Below are 16,673 nucleotides of genomic sequence, written 5' to 3' on the forward strand. Positions count from 1 at the left end.
TAATAGAATATTAATATAAATTCTTCTTAGAACTTACCAATTGATCTGTTATCCATTTTCCTTCCATTGCTTTTAATACCCTGAAGGAAGAAAAAACAGAAAACAAATTCTTAATAGAATTTTGTGAAACTTGGAAGTGTAAAATCAACTTTTTAGAATAAGCTGGGTGCAGTGGCACATGACTATAATTCAGTGACTCAGGAGGCAGATGTGGGAGCATCACAACTTCAAGGTCAGCCTCAGAACTTAGCAAGACCCTGTCTCAAAACAAAAAAATAAAACGTACTGGGGATGTAGCTCCATGGTAAATTGCCCCTGGATTTAAGCCCTAGTACCACAAAAATACATAAGGACTTAGAAATGGCTAGAAATACTAAAGTGGGACTTGGCATTTCAAGTGTTTCCCAAATTCCTTGTTCTCCATAGTTCTCCTTTGCTCTTTTCTTTTTGTACTTCTAACACTGCCAAGAGCCTTACTATAGACATCCACAATAAAGTTCCATGAAGTTCCTGTTGTCTTCAGTCATAATCAATAATTCCCAGTCATAATTAATGATGCTGTGCACGGTGGCACATGCCTGTAATCCTAGCAGCTGGAGAGATGTAGGGAAGAGGATCAAGAGTACAAAGCCAGCCTCAGCAAAAGAGAGGCACTAAGCAACTCAGTAAGACCCTGTCTCTAAATAAAATACAAAATAGGGCTGGGGATGTGGCTCAGAGACCGAGTACCACTAAGTTCACTACTCCCCTGCTGCCACAAAAAATAATGATGACAGCTGTAAGAGAATTCATAATCTAAAATATGATTACTTCCCAAATGGCACGAACCAGCAACTCTAAAATTTTGTCCTATGGAATAAAGTATTCTATGGAAAAAAAAAATATAGTTCCTGTGATCCAGTAATAAAGAAAATGTGTTGAGTTAAATAAATTCAAGCAGGTTTCTCTAATGAAGAATATTTTATTTGTTCACCAATGTGTTTATTCAAATCACAGCAAACTCTCTTTAGAGGATCAGACCCCACTTTGGAATTCACTGGCAAAAATGTCAATTATTTTTATCTGCAGAATTAGACCTCCATGTTGGCCTACTTTAGGAAGCCTTTGGAGAAAACCCCTATAAGGGGCAGTCACATTCTGAGATACTGAGCATAGGCTTTCAACATCCAAAATGGGTAAGAAAATAATTCAGCCCATAGTAGTGAAGTAAATGTGAGACTTCACAGGAGAAAATTTAATGTTTTAAGATCTCTTCAAAGAAGCTGGGAATGTGATGGTGCACATCTGTAATCCCAGCAACTCAAGAGGCCGAGGCAGGAGGATCAAAAGTTCAGGGCCAGCATAGTCAATTTAATGAGATCCTGTCTCAAAAGAAAATATTTAGAAAGGACCAGGGATATAGCTCAGTGATGGAGTGTCCCTGGGCTCAATCCCTAGTATTGCCCCCCAAAAAAACAAAAACAAAAACAAAAATTCTATTGAAAAGTGGAATAAAATACCTGAAATTGAGGTTGTCTTGAAAAATATGGGGCATGTGGAACCATGTTTAGATAATAGCTACTTCCCCAAAGTACTAGAAGTAGCTAATCGTCAACCTAGTAACATCAGAATAAATTTCAACTCTACTATCTGAGATTAAAGACGGAGAGAGAGGAAAGAGATTATTTCAAAAAATCTAAACTAGGCTGGATACAGTGGTACATGCCTGCGATCCCAGCTACTTGGGAAACTGAGTCAAGGAAGATCACAAGTTCAAGGCCAACCTGGGCAACTTAGACCCTTTCTCAAAATAAAAAGGACTGAGAATGTAGTTCATTGATAGAGTGACCCTGGGTCCAATCCCTAGTTCAACAAGAACAACAAAGAAAAAGAAAAAAAAAAGAAAGAAAAATTCTACAGGACAATTCTTAAACCTAGGAGGTGAGAGATTCATTAGAATACTCACTAACATCTCAGATTCTCAGGCCTTGCCCCAGACCTACAAAATCAGAATGGCTCAGGATATGATTCTAAGAATCTGCATTTTTAAAAACTGTTATCTCAAATGACTGAATTCTGACAAAGATGATCTGCAGACCACAGTTGGCCCAACACTGAACAGAAGAGGAGAGGTCAATGAAAGCACCAAGATCTTATGGGAGCCACCAGTACCAATTTAAGTCTAAGCAAGCCTACTATTGTGAGCCCACATGCCACACGTCAATAAGAAAGGCCTGGGGTTTGATTCATCCATCCAAACATTTGCCAAACACCTGGGAAACCTACTGTATGCCAGGCACCAGGTCTGGGGCTGATGTTTTCTAGAAGCCTGATATTCCCTGCTTTACCATTCTCAGATATACTCCTTTCCCAAACTTTAAAAGACTATGCACTAAACTCAGTAAGTTAACAAACATTATATCTGCATACCTTAGCAATGAATTAAACCAAGTGGTGACAGATAACCTCCACAAATAAAAAATCAAATTAAAAAACTCACTCTTTTTGAAATTCTTCTTGCTTGCTCTTAAGTTGACTTAACCTTTCCTTCTTGTCAATAAACCTGTAAGAAAAAAATTCAATGTTTTATTTAATGTTCATTTTTTCTCAGTTCATTAACATTATACAGGTCCCAGAGAGTTGATCATTTCTGTGAAAATGACACAGTTCTTAACGTAACAGAGATCCTCAATGGGATGCACACAGCTGCTTGCTGGGTTTATAAAATGTTTACAAATTCTTTCTCCCAACAGGTTAAATTATTTTTCAAAGGATTCACATGAGAATATTAAAATAAATTTGAATTCAAGAAAATTGAGACTGTCATTTTTTTTTTTTTTAAACAGTACTGGGGATTGAACCCAGCACTTACCTCTGAGGTAATCCCCAGCCCTTTTTAAATTTTCTACTTTGAGACAGAGTTTTGCTAAGCTGCCCAGGCTGTCCTTGAACTTTTTTTTTTTTTTTTGGTAATGGTAATTGAAGCTAGGGGCACTTAACTACTGAGCCATATCCCCAGTCCTTTTTCATATTTAGAGATAGGGCCTCGCTAAGTTGTTGAGGCTGGCTTTGAACTCATGATCCTCCTGTCTCATCCTCCTAAATTGCTGGGATTACAGGTGTTTGCTACCATGCCCAGCTGACCTTGAACTTTGATACCCCTGCCTCAGTCTCCTAAATTGCTGGTATTACAAGTGTGTGCCTCCATGCCTGGCTTGATGCTTCCATTACAAAAATAATTTTAATTATATAATTATCTATAGTCCCCCTATAGTGCAATAGCACATCAGAACTTCTTACTCCTATTTAGTATCCACTGACCACCCTCCCTCGATACCTCCCTCCCCACTACTTTCTCTGACTCTTGTAATCACCATTCTACTCAATTTCTATGAAACTAACCTTTTTAGATTATACACATAAGATCATGTGGCACTTTTCTTTTTGTGCCTAGCTTATTTCACTTAACACAATGATCTCCAGTTCCATCCATGTTGTTGTTAATGCTTTCTTCCATTTTAATATAGTTTAAAAAAACTTCCCTCTGCTTGTTTAGCTACAGCCTAAAATTTTTGATGTGGTATATTTTCATTATCATTTAGTTTAAAACTTCCAATTTTCCAGAAGATTCCTTCTTTGCCCCATAAGTTATTTAGAAGTGTACTGCTTAGCTTCCAGATATATAGGTTTTTTAGGTAATTTATTGTTACTGTCTTCAAATGTAACTCAGATGTAGGCACAGTATACTCTGAGACTTTAATGTTTGATTAGTGTGTCTAATGGCCTTGCATATGGTCTGCCTCTGTGAAAGTTCCATTTGCACTGGAAACAATGAGTGTTTCACAGCTATCAGGTACAATGTCTAAACTGTGGGCTACTTGACAGTGTAAAAAAAAAATCATTCAGATTTTTCACATCTGTGCTGGTCAGTATGGTGGCCACCAGCCACACATGACTACTAAGCACCTAAAATGTGTTCTGCTACTTAATTAAGACTTGGGGGATAGAAAGTATGACTAAAAGCATGCAACTGATTATGAATTGAGCAAACAGTGGGTCACTATTTTCAAGGGGACTGGGTAATGACACATGCCACAGTAATATGGTATTGAGTCCAAGAATAGGCTTTTGGCCATCTCCTGAATTCCTAGCATGAATGAAAACAATTTAGCAGAACCATCACATCCCTAAAAATAATCTGGACAAAGAAATCTCTCTAAAATATTATTTCTATAACCCTTACTTTGAAACATACCAAAGACATCAACTTCTAAATGTAAAGGATAAAATGATATAATTGTGACCCTACTGTTTAATAGTCACTGAAAATGTATGACATATTAATCAAAAAAGCAAATCAAGTAATATTATATGGAACAAGATTATAAATTTATAATGTGACAATTTAAATTAAATCTTTAGTTCCTCAGCTGCACTACCACACTGCAATAGGCACCCTGACTAATTGGGACAGTATGGACACAGAACAGTTCCTTCACCACATAAAGTTCTACTGGATAGCACTGCAAAGTCCATAAGGTGACAGCTGCATGAAACAGTATGAGGTCATTCAGAAAACAAAATGTAAACAAGCCCACAGACTATCAATTGACTTATCAGGTATTTTCTATGTGCCTAACAAAGCATACTCCAGAATATTAAGAAATCTAATTATATATTCTTCTGTTCACTGTGCATTCTCAAATGTATCATTTGTTACATGCTTCCACTTCCTTGTATCAAAAATGGCAAACTAATGTGATATTTTACTATCTCACTAAGACAACATGGTGATTTATGTTCTGATACTCTGAAGGAAATTACAAACTCAAGACTGTCCAACCAAGCAAGAGACACACACAAAAGACAAAATCTTGCTCTCTGGGTCTATAAAAGTTCTTTGGGGTCTGTTGGAAAAATGCCACTGTGCACTAAAACCATGTGGGATGAAAGACAACTATGTCCGGCTTCACCCTGAGCTGGCTCATTCTCATGGGCTTTGTTAGAAACACACCCCCTTTAAAAACAAACATACTGATAGCAGTAGGAATAACAACAGATAACGATTTCTACTGGATCAAATACTTTGTGAGTCATGTTAACCCTCATGAAGGAAATTAAAAAGAGGTGGCACTAACAAAGCTAGCCAGCAGATGCTATCATGAACGTAGCTGGATCCACATGCCATGTCAATTGCTCACTTGTTACACTCATCCATTCTTCGCATTCTCCAACCCACCACTCACGGAAATGGACTCATCCCACCATCCTGTGTGTTTTCAATATGGTTTACAAGAAAGAACTAAGAAGACAGTCACTACATTCAAACATATTTTATCTTAAAAGGTGGGTAGAGAGAGGTGGATTTATGTTTTACATACTGTTTTGCAAGTTGGGTTTGTTTTCATTGACTAGATATCACTAAAGTTACATTAACCCTTACCCTTTTGTTTGTTTAATAATTCTAATTTTTGTGATGTCTTCTGAAAGAAATCTGCCAGTGAACCTGTTCCATACAAGGCATTTACAACACTATTTCCTGTAGTTTCTCTTCCAATTAAAAAATACCTTCCCGATGGGTATGGTGGTGCACACTTGCAATCCCAGCAAACTGGGAGGCTAAGGAAGGAATTGTGCAAGTTTGAGGCCAGCCTCAGCAACTTAGCAAGATCCTGTCTCAAAATAAACAATTAAAAGGTCTGGGAGGCTGAGGTTGTGGCTCAGAGGTAGAGTGTTCACCCAGTATGTGCGAGGCCCTGGGTTTGATCCTTAGCACCACATAAAATAAAATAAAGTTACTGTGTCCAACTACAACTAAAAAATAAATTTTAAAAAAAGGTCTGGAGATGTAGTTCAGTGGTAAAGTACCCCTGAGTTCAATCCCCAGTAACAACAACAACAAAAAAAAGCCTTCCATATCATGTACTAAATTCCTCCATACTTGTAAGATTTAAGGTTTTTGCTCCCTAAAAAATTACTCCCTAAATTGACTTTGTTGTTTCCTAAATTCTCCCATATTTTCATGATTTATTTTTTCCTCATTAAAAAAAAATTACTCCCTTAGGCTGGGGTGTAGTTCAAAGATAGAGCACTTGCTTACCAAGTACCAAGTACGAGGCCCTAAGATTGATCTCAGCACCACCCATGCAAAACCTACTCAAAATTGACTTTCACAGTCCCCCTGCAGTAGGGACTGATGAAAATTAGGAGAGGGTTTGGTCACAGAGCCCAGTGGTATGAGAGAGCACACAACCCAGCTCAGGTCTCAAGAAGGAGCTTTCTGGGAGTGATAACTTTCCAAGCTGAACTGTGAGGATGAGTTATGGTTGGCCCTGTTAAGGGAAGGAAGGCATTACAGGCAGAGGGAATTGGGCTTTGCAAAAAATTACTGTCTTGAACACCAAAACATTTCAATACACCAAGCAGGTAACAGGGATACAATATGCTGCTAATGAGGCAATGATGGGACCCTGATTCCACTCTGCTCCCTAGCTATAATCATGGTGGCTGAGTGGATCTATCCACAGTTCAGACAACTCACATCAATCTATCCTATACTACCAGAACAACAGCACTAGGCATGCACTCTATTAGCATTCCATATTATTAATTCTGTACTAGGGATAATTAGCACCATAACACCTGCAACTTATTGAGCACCTACTATGTTACATGCCAAGCAAAACACCTTTCATAAGATAATTATAATCCCTCTACCTGCCTGCTCAGTCCTTTCACTCATCTTAGAGCCACATGTGTACCCTATGCCTAAGGTTATGGTAATACTTCAGTCTGAGAGACACTACTAATGTATTTTAAGAAAGACAAAAATGACACATTATATACATGTACTGAAATGTCACACTCCATAAATATGTATAATTATATGTCAAATGGACAAAAATGCATTAAAAGAAATTCTTCTGAGGTAGGCCTGGAGGTGCATGCCTATAATCCAGGGACTCAGGAGGCTGAGGTAGGATCCCAAGTTTAAGGTCAGCCTAGGTAACTAAATTAGACTTTGTCTCAAGATAAAAAATAAAAAGATCTAGGGATGCAGCTCAGTAGTACAGTGCCTCTGGGTTCAATCTGCAGTATTGGTGTGTGTGTGGGGGGGGGAATGGCAAATGAAGGCCTGAAAAAAATACACAAAATCTTTGGAACTATAATGCATTTGAAGGAATCAAGGAAACAGATCAGAGATAAAAAGAGATTTGTTTGAAGGTGTCAGTCAGTCATAATAGCAAAATATTGGAAACAATTTTAATGTTCACTATGACAATTATGATGGCTATGAAGGAGACTAAAATATTTTATGGGAAAAGATGTGAGTATGTTTTTATGACATGCTTTGTTTCAAGAAGCAGAAATATATACATGTGATATGATTCTAAATATATATGAATACCCACAATACTGAAAGGAAGTATAAAAAATATTAACAGCTATGAAAATCTGAATAATATCTATTTCTTTCTGTATGTGCTTATGTACAAGTTTTTTATATTAATCATATATATCTTTATAAAAAGGTTAAAAAAAAAGAAAAAGGCATCAATCAATTAAAAAGTACTCATGCTCTCCTTCTGAGGATCAACCCCACTATAAAAAATATATATATAATTCCCCCACTGCATCTAAAGTTCTTGAGACAGATCATACCCTTTCTGGTTTCTTAAATATGGAGGTGGAGGGGGGCAAGTGATGAGAATTAACTTTCAGCTCAGTGGGAGAGAATTTCCCAGACCCGGATTTTGGCACAGGTTGCTGTAGAGTGTTAAATGACACTTTCTCTGCTTCCTGGATGTGACCTCCTGAGCAGTTTTCCTCTACCACTTCCTTCTGCCATGATGTTATGTCTCACCTCCAGCCCAGAAGTAGAGTTGACCAACCATAGACTGAACTTCTGAAATCAAGGTATTAAGACTCATTTAAGAGATGCTCTCCCCACACCAGGAGGAAAGGAACAACCTTATCTCTGAAGACATAAAGACACAGAGAAGAATCTGAACAACAGGTCTTGCAATTTCCCCCAGTTTCTTTCTGTTTAAATTTCTTACAAAATTTTTTTTGTAGTTGTAGATGGACAGAATGCCTTTATTTTATTTGTTAATTTTTATGCAGTGCTGAGGATCGAACCCAGTGCCTCACATATGCTAGGCAAGTGCTTTGCCACTGAGCTACAGCCCCAGCCCTCCCCCCAGTTTATTTCCAATAGATCATACTCTTTTGTCTTAAATCATATTTCTGACTGACCATTCTTGCTCAAGACTAAGCATAAAAATACACAGGTTGAAAAAGAATAAAAATCAGACAGTAAGAGCTGGGTGCAGTAGTGCACACCTATAATCCAACTTTGGCAGCAGAGGCAAGAAAATCACAAGTTTGAGGCCAGCCTCAGCAACTAGTAAGAGACCCTCTCTCTTTAAAAAAAAAAAAAAAAAAAAAAAAAACAATTGGGGATGTAGCTCAGTGGTAGAATGCCCCTCCTCCCCAAAAAAGGAAAAAATTAGTTAGCAGAGCCGTCTCTACCATGTTATGTGCCAAAGCTACTGAATAAATAAATAAATAAGTTTAAACAAAGATGGCTGAAGAATTAAATATTTATTGAAATGGAATACTAACATGGTAAGAATTACTTGTCATCAAATTTTCATTTATTTTTGGTGCTGGGGACTCTCAAATGTTAAGCACAAACCCTGCCACTGAGCTACACCCAAATTCCTTCATCCTTAAATTCGTAAGGCATTCAAAAATATTAAAACATACTCCAGTGGTAGGAAAAGAGGTTAATAAAATAGAAATAAACCATTTTCCAGTTTCCTCACTTGTAAGATGGGAATTACGCTTATGTTTTACTTGGCTATAGGAATTAAATAAAAGAAATGTGAAAGTATCAGGTTCAGACACTTGGCACATAACATATGCTAGTCTCCCATTTGTTCACTGCAATGAGTGATTTTACATCTTACTAGTATTAAACTGAACTACAGAATCAGACCATGTGAAGAGACTAAAGAATTGTGAAACTAGGGATAAGAGGGTCCTATTACCTGCGGTGTCTGCACATGTAAAAAGAATGTGCTTTAAATGCCACTATTCATCTTACTCTAAAGCATCCTTTAGAAATGAAAATAGAAAAATTCATTTTTGTTTACAAAATAGTAAACAGAAAAATAAAAAGGAACATTCTGTATAACTTATTTTTCATGGAGTGGCTGAATGATTGTAACTCTAGATTTTTAAAAGAGGAATTTTACAGTTGTAAAAGAGTAAAATAGATGAGAAAAGACAGATGTAAAAGATGTTTATGTATAATAGATGCAAAATAAAAACTACCCTTGCAAAATAGTATGTATATATATATATCTCATTTCAGCATAGATATGCAAGAAAATATTGAGACTACTCCTCATCTAAAATAGAGGTACTGCTACATGGTAGGATTGAGAGACTTTGTATCTAAGATGTTTGGATATTTTAAAATCCCATATTTATAAAATTGTGTTTTCTAAAACACGTGCATTTTACATGTTTCATCAATATAAAAATTCAAACTAACCAAATTCAACCATATTTTGAAGAAAAATAGACACCCCCCCCATAAAAAAAAGTTTCTGAAATTTTAAAGGAAAGCAAGTTGTCACAAAGTTACTGTTTCCCAAGTGGAGGACCCACCAAAGTGGCCTTCTGAGATTCAGGGTTACAATGTTTATTTGAGGAAGGTCAACTCTGGAAGAATTCAGGAAAAACAAATTTATCTGAAACATATTTTAAAGGGCTAAATTTGGAAACACTCAATAAAATCTCACATTAATACCTTTCTTACAACCCAGATCTCTAAAGCATCTTGCTCCTTTTTGGCAATTTTTAAAAGAAAACCCAGACCTCTGAGATATGTCACTGGCTGCTCTGCCACACTCGGGTAAGCACCAGGCTTTCAGCAAGTGTCGATTTCATCAAGACATCAATTCAGTATTTTCCCTACCAACAGCAAATTGCAAATCCCAGGATTATTTTTATAATCATACTTTATGTTTTATTTTCCGTAAGTGCTATATGGCTTTGGTGTTTGAAGAAGACTTTAGATTATGAAAACTCTTTTTGGTTATGACAGGTTTTGAAAACACAGTGTAGATATGATGAGCACTGGAGAGAATCTTCTGAACGTTGGGTCTGGGGATAATTAGAACCTGGCAAAATAACAGATGGAGCTACCTGGAGGTGAGCGAACCCTGCCCCAGGAATCTTCCCACCCTGGTAGGGTTCACAGGCTCAGGGCACTGGCTTTCTGGATTCAGCCCCAGGCCTTGGCTTACTTGAGCTTATGTAACCCTCTGAGATACAGCTCAATCTGTGTAACAACATGATATTGTTAAACTCAATTTTAAAATACAGTTCAGATTTAGAATTTAAGAATTAGCACAGAACATGAGTAAATCAGCCCCCAAAATGCTGAGCCTTGGATTTCTATCTTTTAAATGGGTTCATAACTCATGAGGGTGTAGTAAGGCACAAATGAGCCAGTAAATGTGAAACCTTTTATAAATTCTAAAAGATATCCAGTGATACTGATTAAAAACAAAAACTGTATTTTTCCTGTAATCCCAGCAGCTTGGGAGGCTGAGGCAGGAGGATCATGAGTTCAAAGCCAGGCTCAGCAATTTAACAAGGCCCTAAGCAATTCAATGAGACCCCATTTCTAAATAAAACATAAAAAAGGGCTGGAGATGTGGCTCAGTGGTTAAGCATCCCTGGGTTTAATCCCTAGTACCAAAAGAAAAAATGATATCCCTCCTAAAAAAAAAAAAAAGACCCTGTTATTTTCTTAGCAAATTCACATTTTGTGGGGGAAACACTAGTGATATGCTGCATGGGATGTGATGACAACTTTCCTAAAATACATAATCAGACAACAGTGAGTTAATAACCTCTTTCTAAAGATGAGGAGCCTAGCCACCCTGCAGGGTTTTTCTGCTGAAGCAGCACACAGAATTGAATTCTTAAGACAATAGATTTTTATAGGTCACCATGAGTGACAACCAAAAAGATACAGGAAAGGGAATGGCAATATCTAAAGGATACTTTCTGGATATTGGCTGAGACCTCTCCTACAGAAACATCAGCATCAGCACAGAAATTTACAGTAACATCCAAATTTCTTCCCATCTTTTATCCTATCTATCAGTTTGCTTAGTGCCTGCATTTCTGTTTCCTGGAAAAAGTATAATCATAATACCCACATAGTTCTAAAATGTGTCTTTTTAATCCATACTTGAAAAATTGCTGGTTTCTAAACCAGCAGACAGGCCGAGCTTGGTGGCATATGTCTGTAATCCCAGTGGCTCAGTGGCCAAGGCAGAAGAATCACAGATTTGAAGCCAGCCTCAGCAATCTATCAAGGATCTAGGCAACCCAGTTAGTACCTATCTCAAAATAAAAAACAAAAGGATGTGGCTCAGTGGTCCAGCACACTTAGGTTCAATCCCTGGTAACAACAACAACAACAACACACCTGCTGACAGATTTCTCAGATCTCATTCCTGGCCCCATTCCTCCACCTATCATGAACTGATAACCAATTTCTTGGTTTGGGGTGGAAAGATTACTCAACCTACAAGTTATCTATGCTGATAATATCTATGCTTAGAATGCTCTTTTGAGTCAGATAAATGTATAATCCAGAAAATTACACTCCTGTTAAAAGGCCTGTAATTTTAAACTGTTCAGAAGTTACTATACCCAAAGATTATACTGCTTGTTATCATTCCTCTCCTAAGGGAATCTAAGTTAAAATGTAGACAAAAAAGCAGAAAAGAACATGTTGTTTTAAGACTGGGGGCAAGAAAGACAATAAGGAAGGATCATGTGGGTGAAGATACAAAAGTTATGAGGTTATCCCACAAAACAAAGAAAGATTAAGTTTGGATATTTTTCCAACAAACCTATATGCCACATTCATATGGTTATATGACATAGACTCCCTTCTTGGGAATTAAAGGAACTATTGTGACGTAGATTTATTCAATACCTAATTTCCCTTGAACCGCTAAGCCATTAAAACTAGCAGTCAGTGTAAATCCTGAGAGCAGAGACCCATCTTTCTCTGTAACTTGCCAGAATGTTTTATGCATATAATGGTACCCAATGAGAAACCATTAAAAATTAGTTGGCTATTAGGACAGTGGTCCTGGATCTCAAAAGATTCTTTCACCCTACTAGACACTGAGCAACGTCCGGAAACAAAGAAAAACAAAACCCTCTTTTAAAGGCACATGGAGTTCAGAGATGGGAGAAAGAAGGGAAGCTGGTTGAACAGACCTCTGTGGTAGTCCTGTTACCCCTGAACCTCAAACTCTCTTTTGTAGCTCCAAATTATGAATCGTTGGGGAATTTGCTCTCCATTTTTTCTATTTGGTCTGGAAAATAAATCCAATATAATAAATTATTTTTCTGAATATTCACTGTAATGCTAAAATTTGGCAAAGAATCTATATGTAAGGGGGTTTTTTTTGTTTTTTCAATGCTGGGGATTAAACCCAGGGCCTCACACATGCTAGGGAAGCACAATCTTCTACTGAGGTCCACCCCCCCACACCCGCCTAAAGTTTTAAAAGTAGTTTTGCCTTTTCCCTTTCTTTGATCATGGTCTATGTGCCATCTCCTGCTGCTAAGTCATGCTTTCATGGAACTACATTCTGGATGCAGATATTTTTCTCAAATAGCATTACACATCATGCCTACCACCAAACAAGAAATAAACTGAATGTTATTATGACAAATAATGGTGAGAGATGGAGGTGGAAATCTACCTCATTGAGGAAGGTCAGGGAAGCCCTCACTGAGGAAGTGACATTTAAGTTTGGAGATTAAAGTTAAGGTAACAGACAAAAAGAAAAGTGATGTAAGCAGAAGGGACAGCATGTGCTTAAGGATTTAAGAGAAGGTCATGACTATGGAGCAGTGAATAAGGGGGGGGGAGCACGGCACGCATTTTTTTTTTTTAAGTGCCTAATATTTGTAGACATCCTGCTAGGCCCTTTGTATGCATGCTTTTATAAAATCATTACTAGACACTTGACACCCAATCTTTTTCAAAATGAAAAAGGCATAAGAGGTTAAGAAACTTGGTCCAAATCACATAGTAAGTTGTGGGATTTGGATTTAATTAGATGTAGCATGAATGCAAAGCTCACATTTTTAACTCAACCTTATAGCCAAAGTTAGAGAAGCAAGCAGCTGCCAAATCACATGGGGCTTCATATGCCTTTGCAAGGAGATTGGATTTTATTTTAAATGAAGTGGAATGCCATTGAAAGATTTAAGCAACAGTGGCATTATCTGCTTTACATTTCTAATGAAGCTGCTGTGAGGAGAGAAGTGGGAGGGGGAGTCTTGAGTAAAAGATCATTAAGTAGTAACAATGGAAAAAACAGTGGCCTGGATCAGAAGTGGACACATTCAAGATGTATTCTAGTGTCAGATTGCATTAGGCCAATGACTTAGATGTAGGGAATACAAGAAAGGAGAAGGCTAACCTAACTCCCGGGCTTCTAGCTTTGGATCAGGAATAGTCCAGGAATAGATTACTTGCAAAGGAGGGGTAGATTCATTCAATCATTTCATAAACCTTTATTGAGCTATGTGAAGATAGAACAGTGTACATAAAGTCTTGCCTGCATATAGTTTTACATCACTGGAGTGGGGGGCACAGTTAGACAAATTAACCTGTGAACCATCCGATGATGATAAGTGATACGGAATAAAGCAGGTTAAGCAGTAAAGCGGTTACTATTTTAATTGAAGGATCCTAAAGAGTCTTTCTAATGTATAAGCAGGATTTAAACAAAACAAACTGTCCTGAATATTTTGGAAGAAAAGATTTTGGCAATCTGAATGTGACTGCGAAGGCCCTAAGAGAGTGTTCTTGGACTGACAAAGAGGCCAAGGTGGTAAAAGAAAGTAGGTAAAGAATATAATGAGATTAGATCAGAGGAGGAACAGATGATACAGAACTTTGGTTGAGGATTTGGCTTTTACTTGGGGCAAAAATGGAAAAGTGCTGACAATTTGAACAAAAGAATGAAGGAGTAGCATTACTCTGACTACAAGAAGGAAATTGCAATAACAGGGCAGGCAAGGGTGGAAGCAGAGACACAAGAGGCAGTAATCCTCTAGTGGATCATACCAGGTGATGGTGAGAGGATAAGATTCAGTACAGGTTTTGAAGAGTAGATAGGATTTGTTGATGAAATTAAATATAGCTGCTTAACACTGGAGTCAAAGAGGACTGGAAGATTTTCTTTTTTGGCCTACATAAAGGAAAAATGACATTGCCATTTACTGAGTTGGTATGAGGTATGAGGAATGGATTTATAAATTTAAAATCAAGAGTTCAGTTTGCCATATTAAGATGGGATACTTAAGTTTAAGGCTTGTGGCTCTTAAACACAGATGTTGGAATAAGCAGCTGTTTTCTGGATTTCAGAGAGGTCCAAGTTGAAGATATATGACTGATAAACTTCAGCATCTAGAAGGCATAAATCATGGGAATATTTCTAAGAAACAGTATAGATGGAGAAAAGATCCAGAATTAAACCCTTGATAAACTAAATCAATTAGACATTTCCATCTCACACCAGTATTCTTATAATAAAACTGTTTTTAATTTTTAACACTATCACTTATGATATGGGTGGTTGGTAAAGTCATCTAATGCATCAATGTGGCAGGTGCCAAATTTTTTTTAAAAAATGTACATATCTCCTTAAAAGAGAAAAGAACTCCCATCTATGATCACAAGGATACTAGGAATGTAAACAATTCCGAAATCTAGAGGTTGTAGAGTCCAGTAATTAAATGCATGGGTATATGAATCCACATTGTCTGGGTTTTAATTCTGATCCTTACCCTTATTATCGGTATGAGGTAGGGCAAGGCACTTACTGTGCCTTGGTTTTCTCAGTAATAAATTGGGGATTACTGGGTTATTGTAAAAGAATACACTGCTAATTCTTTGAACATGAAAGTTCAGATATCTTACCATCATTGGAACTAAACTAGTGAAACAAAGTATGGGAATGGAAGACCCTACTGCTAATCATGCTTTTTCAAGGCCTTTAGCAGGGCTTGTGGCTCTATTTAGATTTCAAATTGAAGCCATAACACATTGCTAAATGCAATTTTCTTAACTAAAGGCCTGCAGCTCCGGATGTGAATTTTAAAACAAAGCCAAAACACGACTCTCAAACCCTAGGCACCCAAAATAATCTTCAGAGATAGGGAGGAGGGAAAGGGAGCAACCAGCTAGTCCTAGTTCACACACTGGAGTAAGATCATTTGATAAAAAGGCTTATCTGTGACTCGGACTAACAGGGCCCAAGTGTCTCTCAGTTATTTGATTCTCTCTTCATCTCTCCTCTTGAGACAAATGATACTGACTGTGCTTCCGAAGACAGAAAAAGGTTAAACCAAGCTTTATGAATGGGACTACAGCAAAGAAATAGGACTCCCACTCTATGGCAGCAACAGGGGAGGGCTTCTCCCGAGAACCACCATCTATTCCTCTTTCCCTAGTATCCAGTAGCACAGTGGGGTCAAACTCCTCTCAGGTGGGTGATGGAGAAACAGCGACCTTCTCTCACCTGACACCCCCAACCCCGACTCTGTTCACTGGCAAGCAAGCGCTGGCGTACAGCCACTACCCCTCCCCCGATGCCTGGCATCCGGACCAATACTAGGGGCCCCGGGCCCTAATCTCCAGTGTTTGATCGCCGGGCAAGAGAGACAGAGAAGAAACAATAGGGCCGTGGCGGCCGCCGTACCTCTCCCGGTCCCGGCCATCGAAGTAGACGAAATCGCCGCTCTGGACACACTTGGCGCAGGTCAGCCGCCGGCGGGTGGTGTTGCAGAGCGGACACCGCTCGACCGCCACGTACAGCCCCTCAGCATCATCCACGGAGTCCACCAGGTCCCGGGCGAGCGTCTGGGGCCCGCAGCCAGGAGTCTCGGGCGCCCGGGCTCCCTTCCCACTGGGAGACGCCATGATGGCCTGAGCGCAGGGCCGGTCACGTGGGATTTTGTTTTCAACCAGGTGCATCCTGGGCGCGGAGGAGGGGCCTAGGAAGCGCGCTGGGGGCGGCCGTGGGTCTTGGAGGACCCCGACCCCGCCTCGGCTGCCGCTTTGCCAGCCCTCCGAGCCGCAGCGAGTTCTACCCACGGCGAATCCGCCAAACAAAGCATCGACTGCTGGACGAGGTCAAGGTTGCGAGTTACCGCCTCAAATTTATGCAAAAAAATAGCTGTACGTTGCCCTAAGGATCCTGGGGGAAAGGAATGGGAAACAGAACAAGGGAATTCGATTTTCTAAGGATGCTTTTCAGTTTGGCTAAAACCACATGAAAAAGTTGGGTGAGGGGTTGGGTCTTGGAGCCAGGAAAAAGTTTGACTCACCCACCTACTTAATAGCTGCGTGATTTGGAGCAAATTCTTTAACCTGTGTTTTTTTCTCCTCGTAAATGGATATAATTACAGTACCTGCCTAGTACCATAAGAATTAAGTAGATCCATTTAATAATCTCATACTTTGCCTGTATCAACCAGTGAAACCAACCAAACTGAATGTGTAGATCAAAGTTCTGTTTTTGAAAGCAATTCTAATAACTAATGGCCAACCTTCCTTCCCGACCCTATGT

The 16,673-nt window shown here is 38.7% G+C and overlaps 1 protein-coding gene and 1 long non-coding RNA gene across 4 annotated transcripts in view; one reads left to right on the forward strand and one right to left on the reverse strand.

Moving 5' to 3' along the window:
* Window positions 1-16,069, reverse strand: part of Atg14 (autophagy related 14) — a 40,040-nt gene extending 23,971 nt beyond the window's left edge. The window contains exons 1-3 of the mRNA XM_015480914.2: window positions 15,804-16,069; window positions 2,480-2,542; window positions 38-80 (exon numbers count right to left, since the gene is read on the reverse strand). Of these exons, the coding sequence (XP_015336400.1) occupies window positions 38-80; window positions 2,480-2,542; window positions 15,804-16,024 (327 nt within the window). The 5' untranslated portion in view covers window positions 16,025-16,069. The remainder of the gene's footprint in view (window positions 1-37; window positions 81-2,479; window positions 2,543-15,803) is intronic.
* Window positions 16,070-16,082: 13 nt separating this feature from the next.
* LOC107138300 overlaps window positions 16,083-16,673 on the forward strand; it is a 42,243-nt gene continuing 41,652 nt past the window's right edge. For all 3 annotated transcript variants that reach the window (XR_007343929.1, XR_007343931.1, XR_007343930.1), the window contains exon 1: window positions 16,083-16,282. This is a non-coding gene — a long non-coding RNA (uncharacterized LOC107138300). The remainder of the gene's footprint in view (window positions 16,283-16,673) is intronic.

Source organism: Marmota marmota, unplaced genomic scaffold (assembly GCF_001458135.2).
Source record: "Marmota marmota marmota unplaced genomic scaffold, marMar, whole genome shotgun sequence".
Taxonomy (NCBI): domain Eukaryota; kingdom Metazoa; phylum Chordata; class Mammalia; order Rodentia; family Sciuridae; genus Marmota; species Marmota marmota.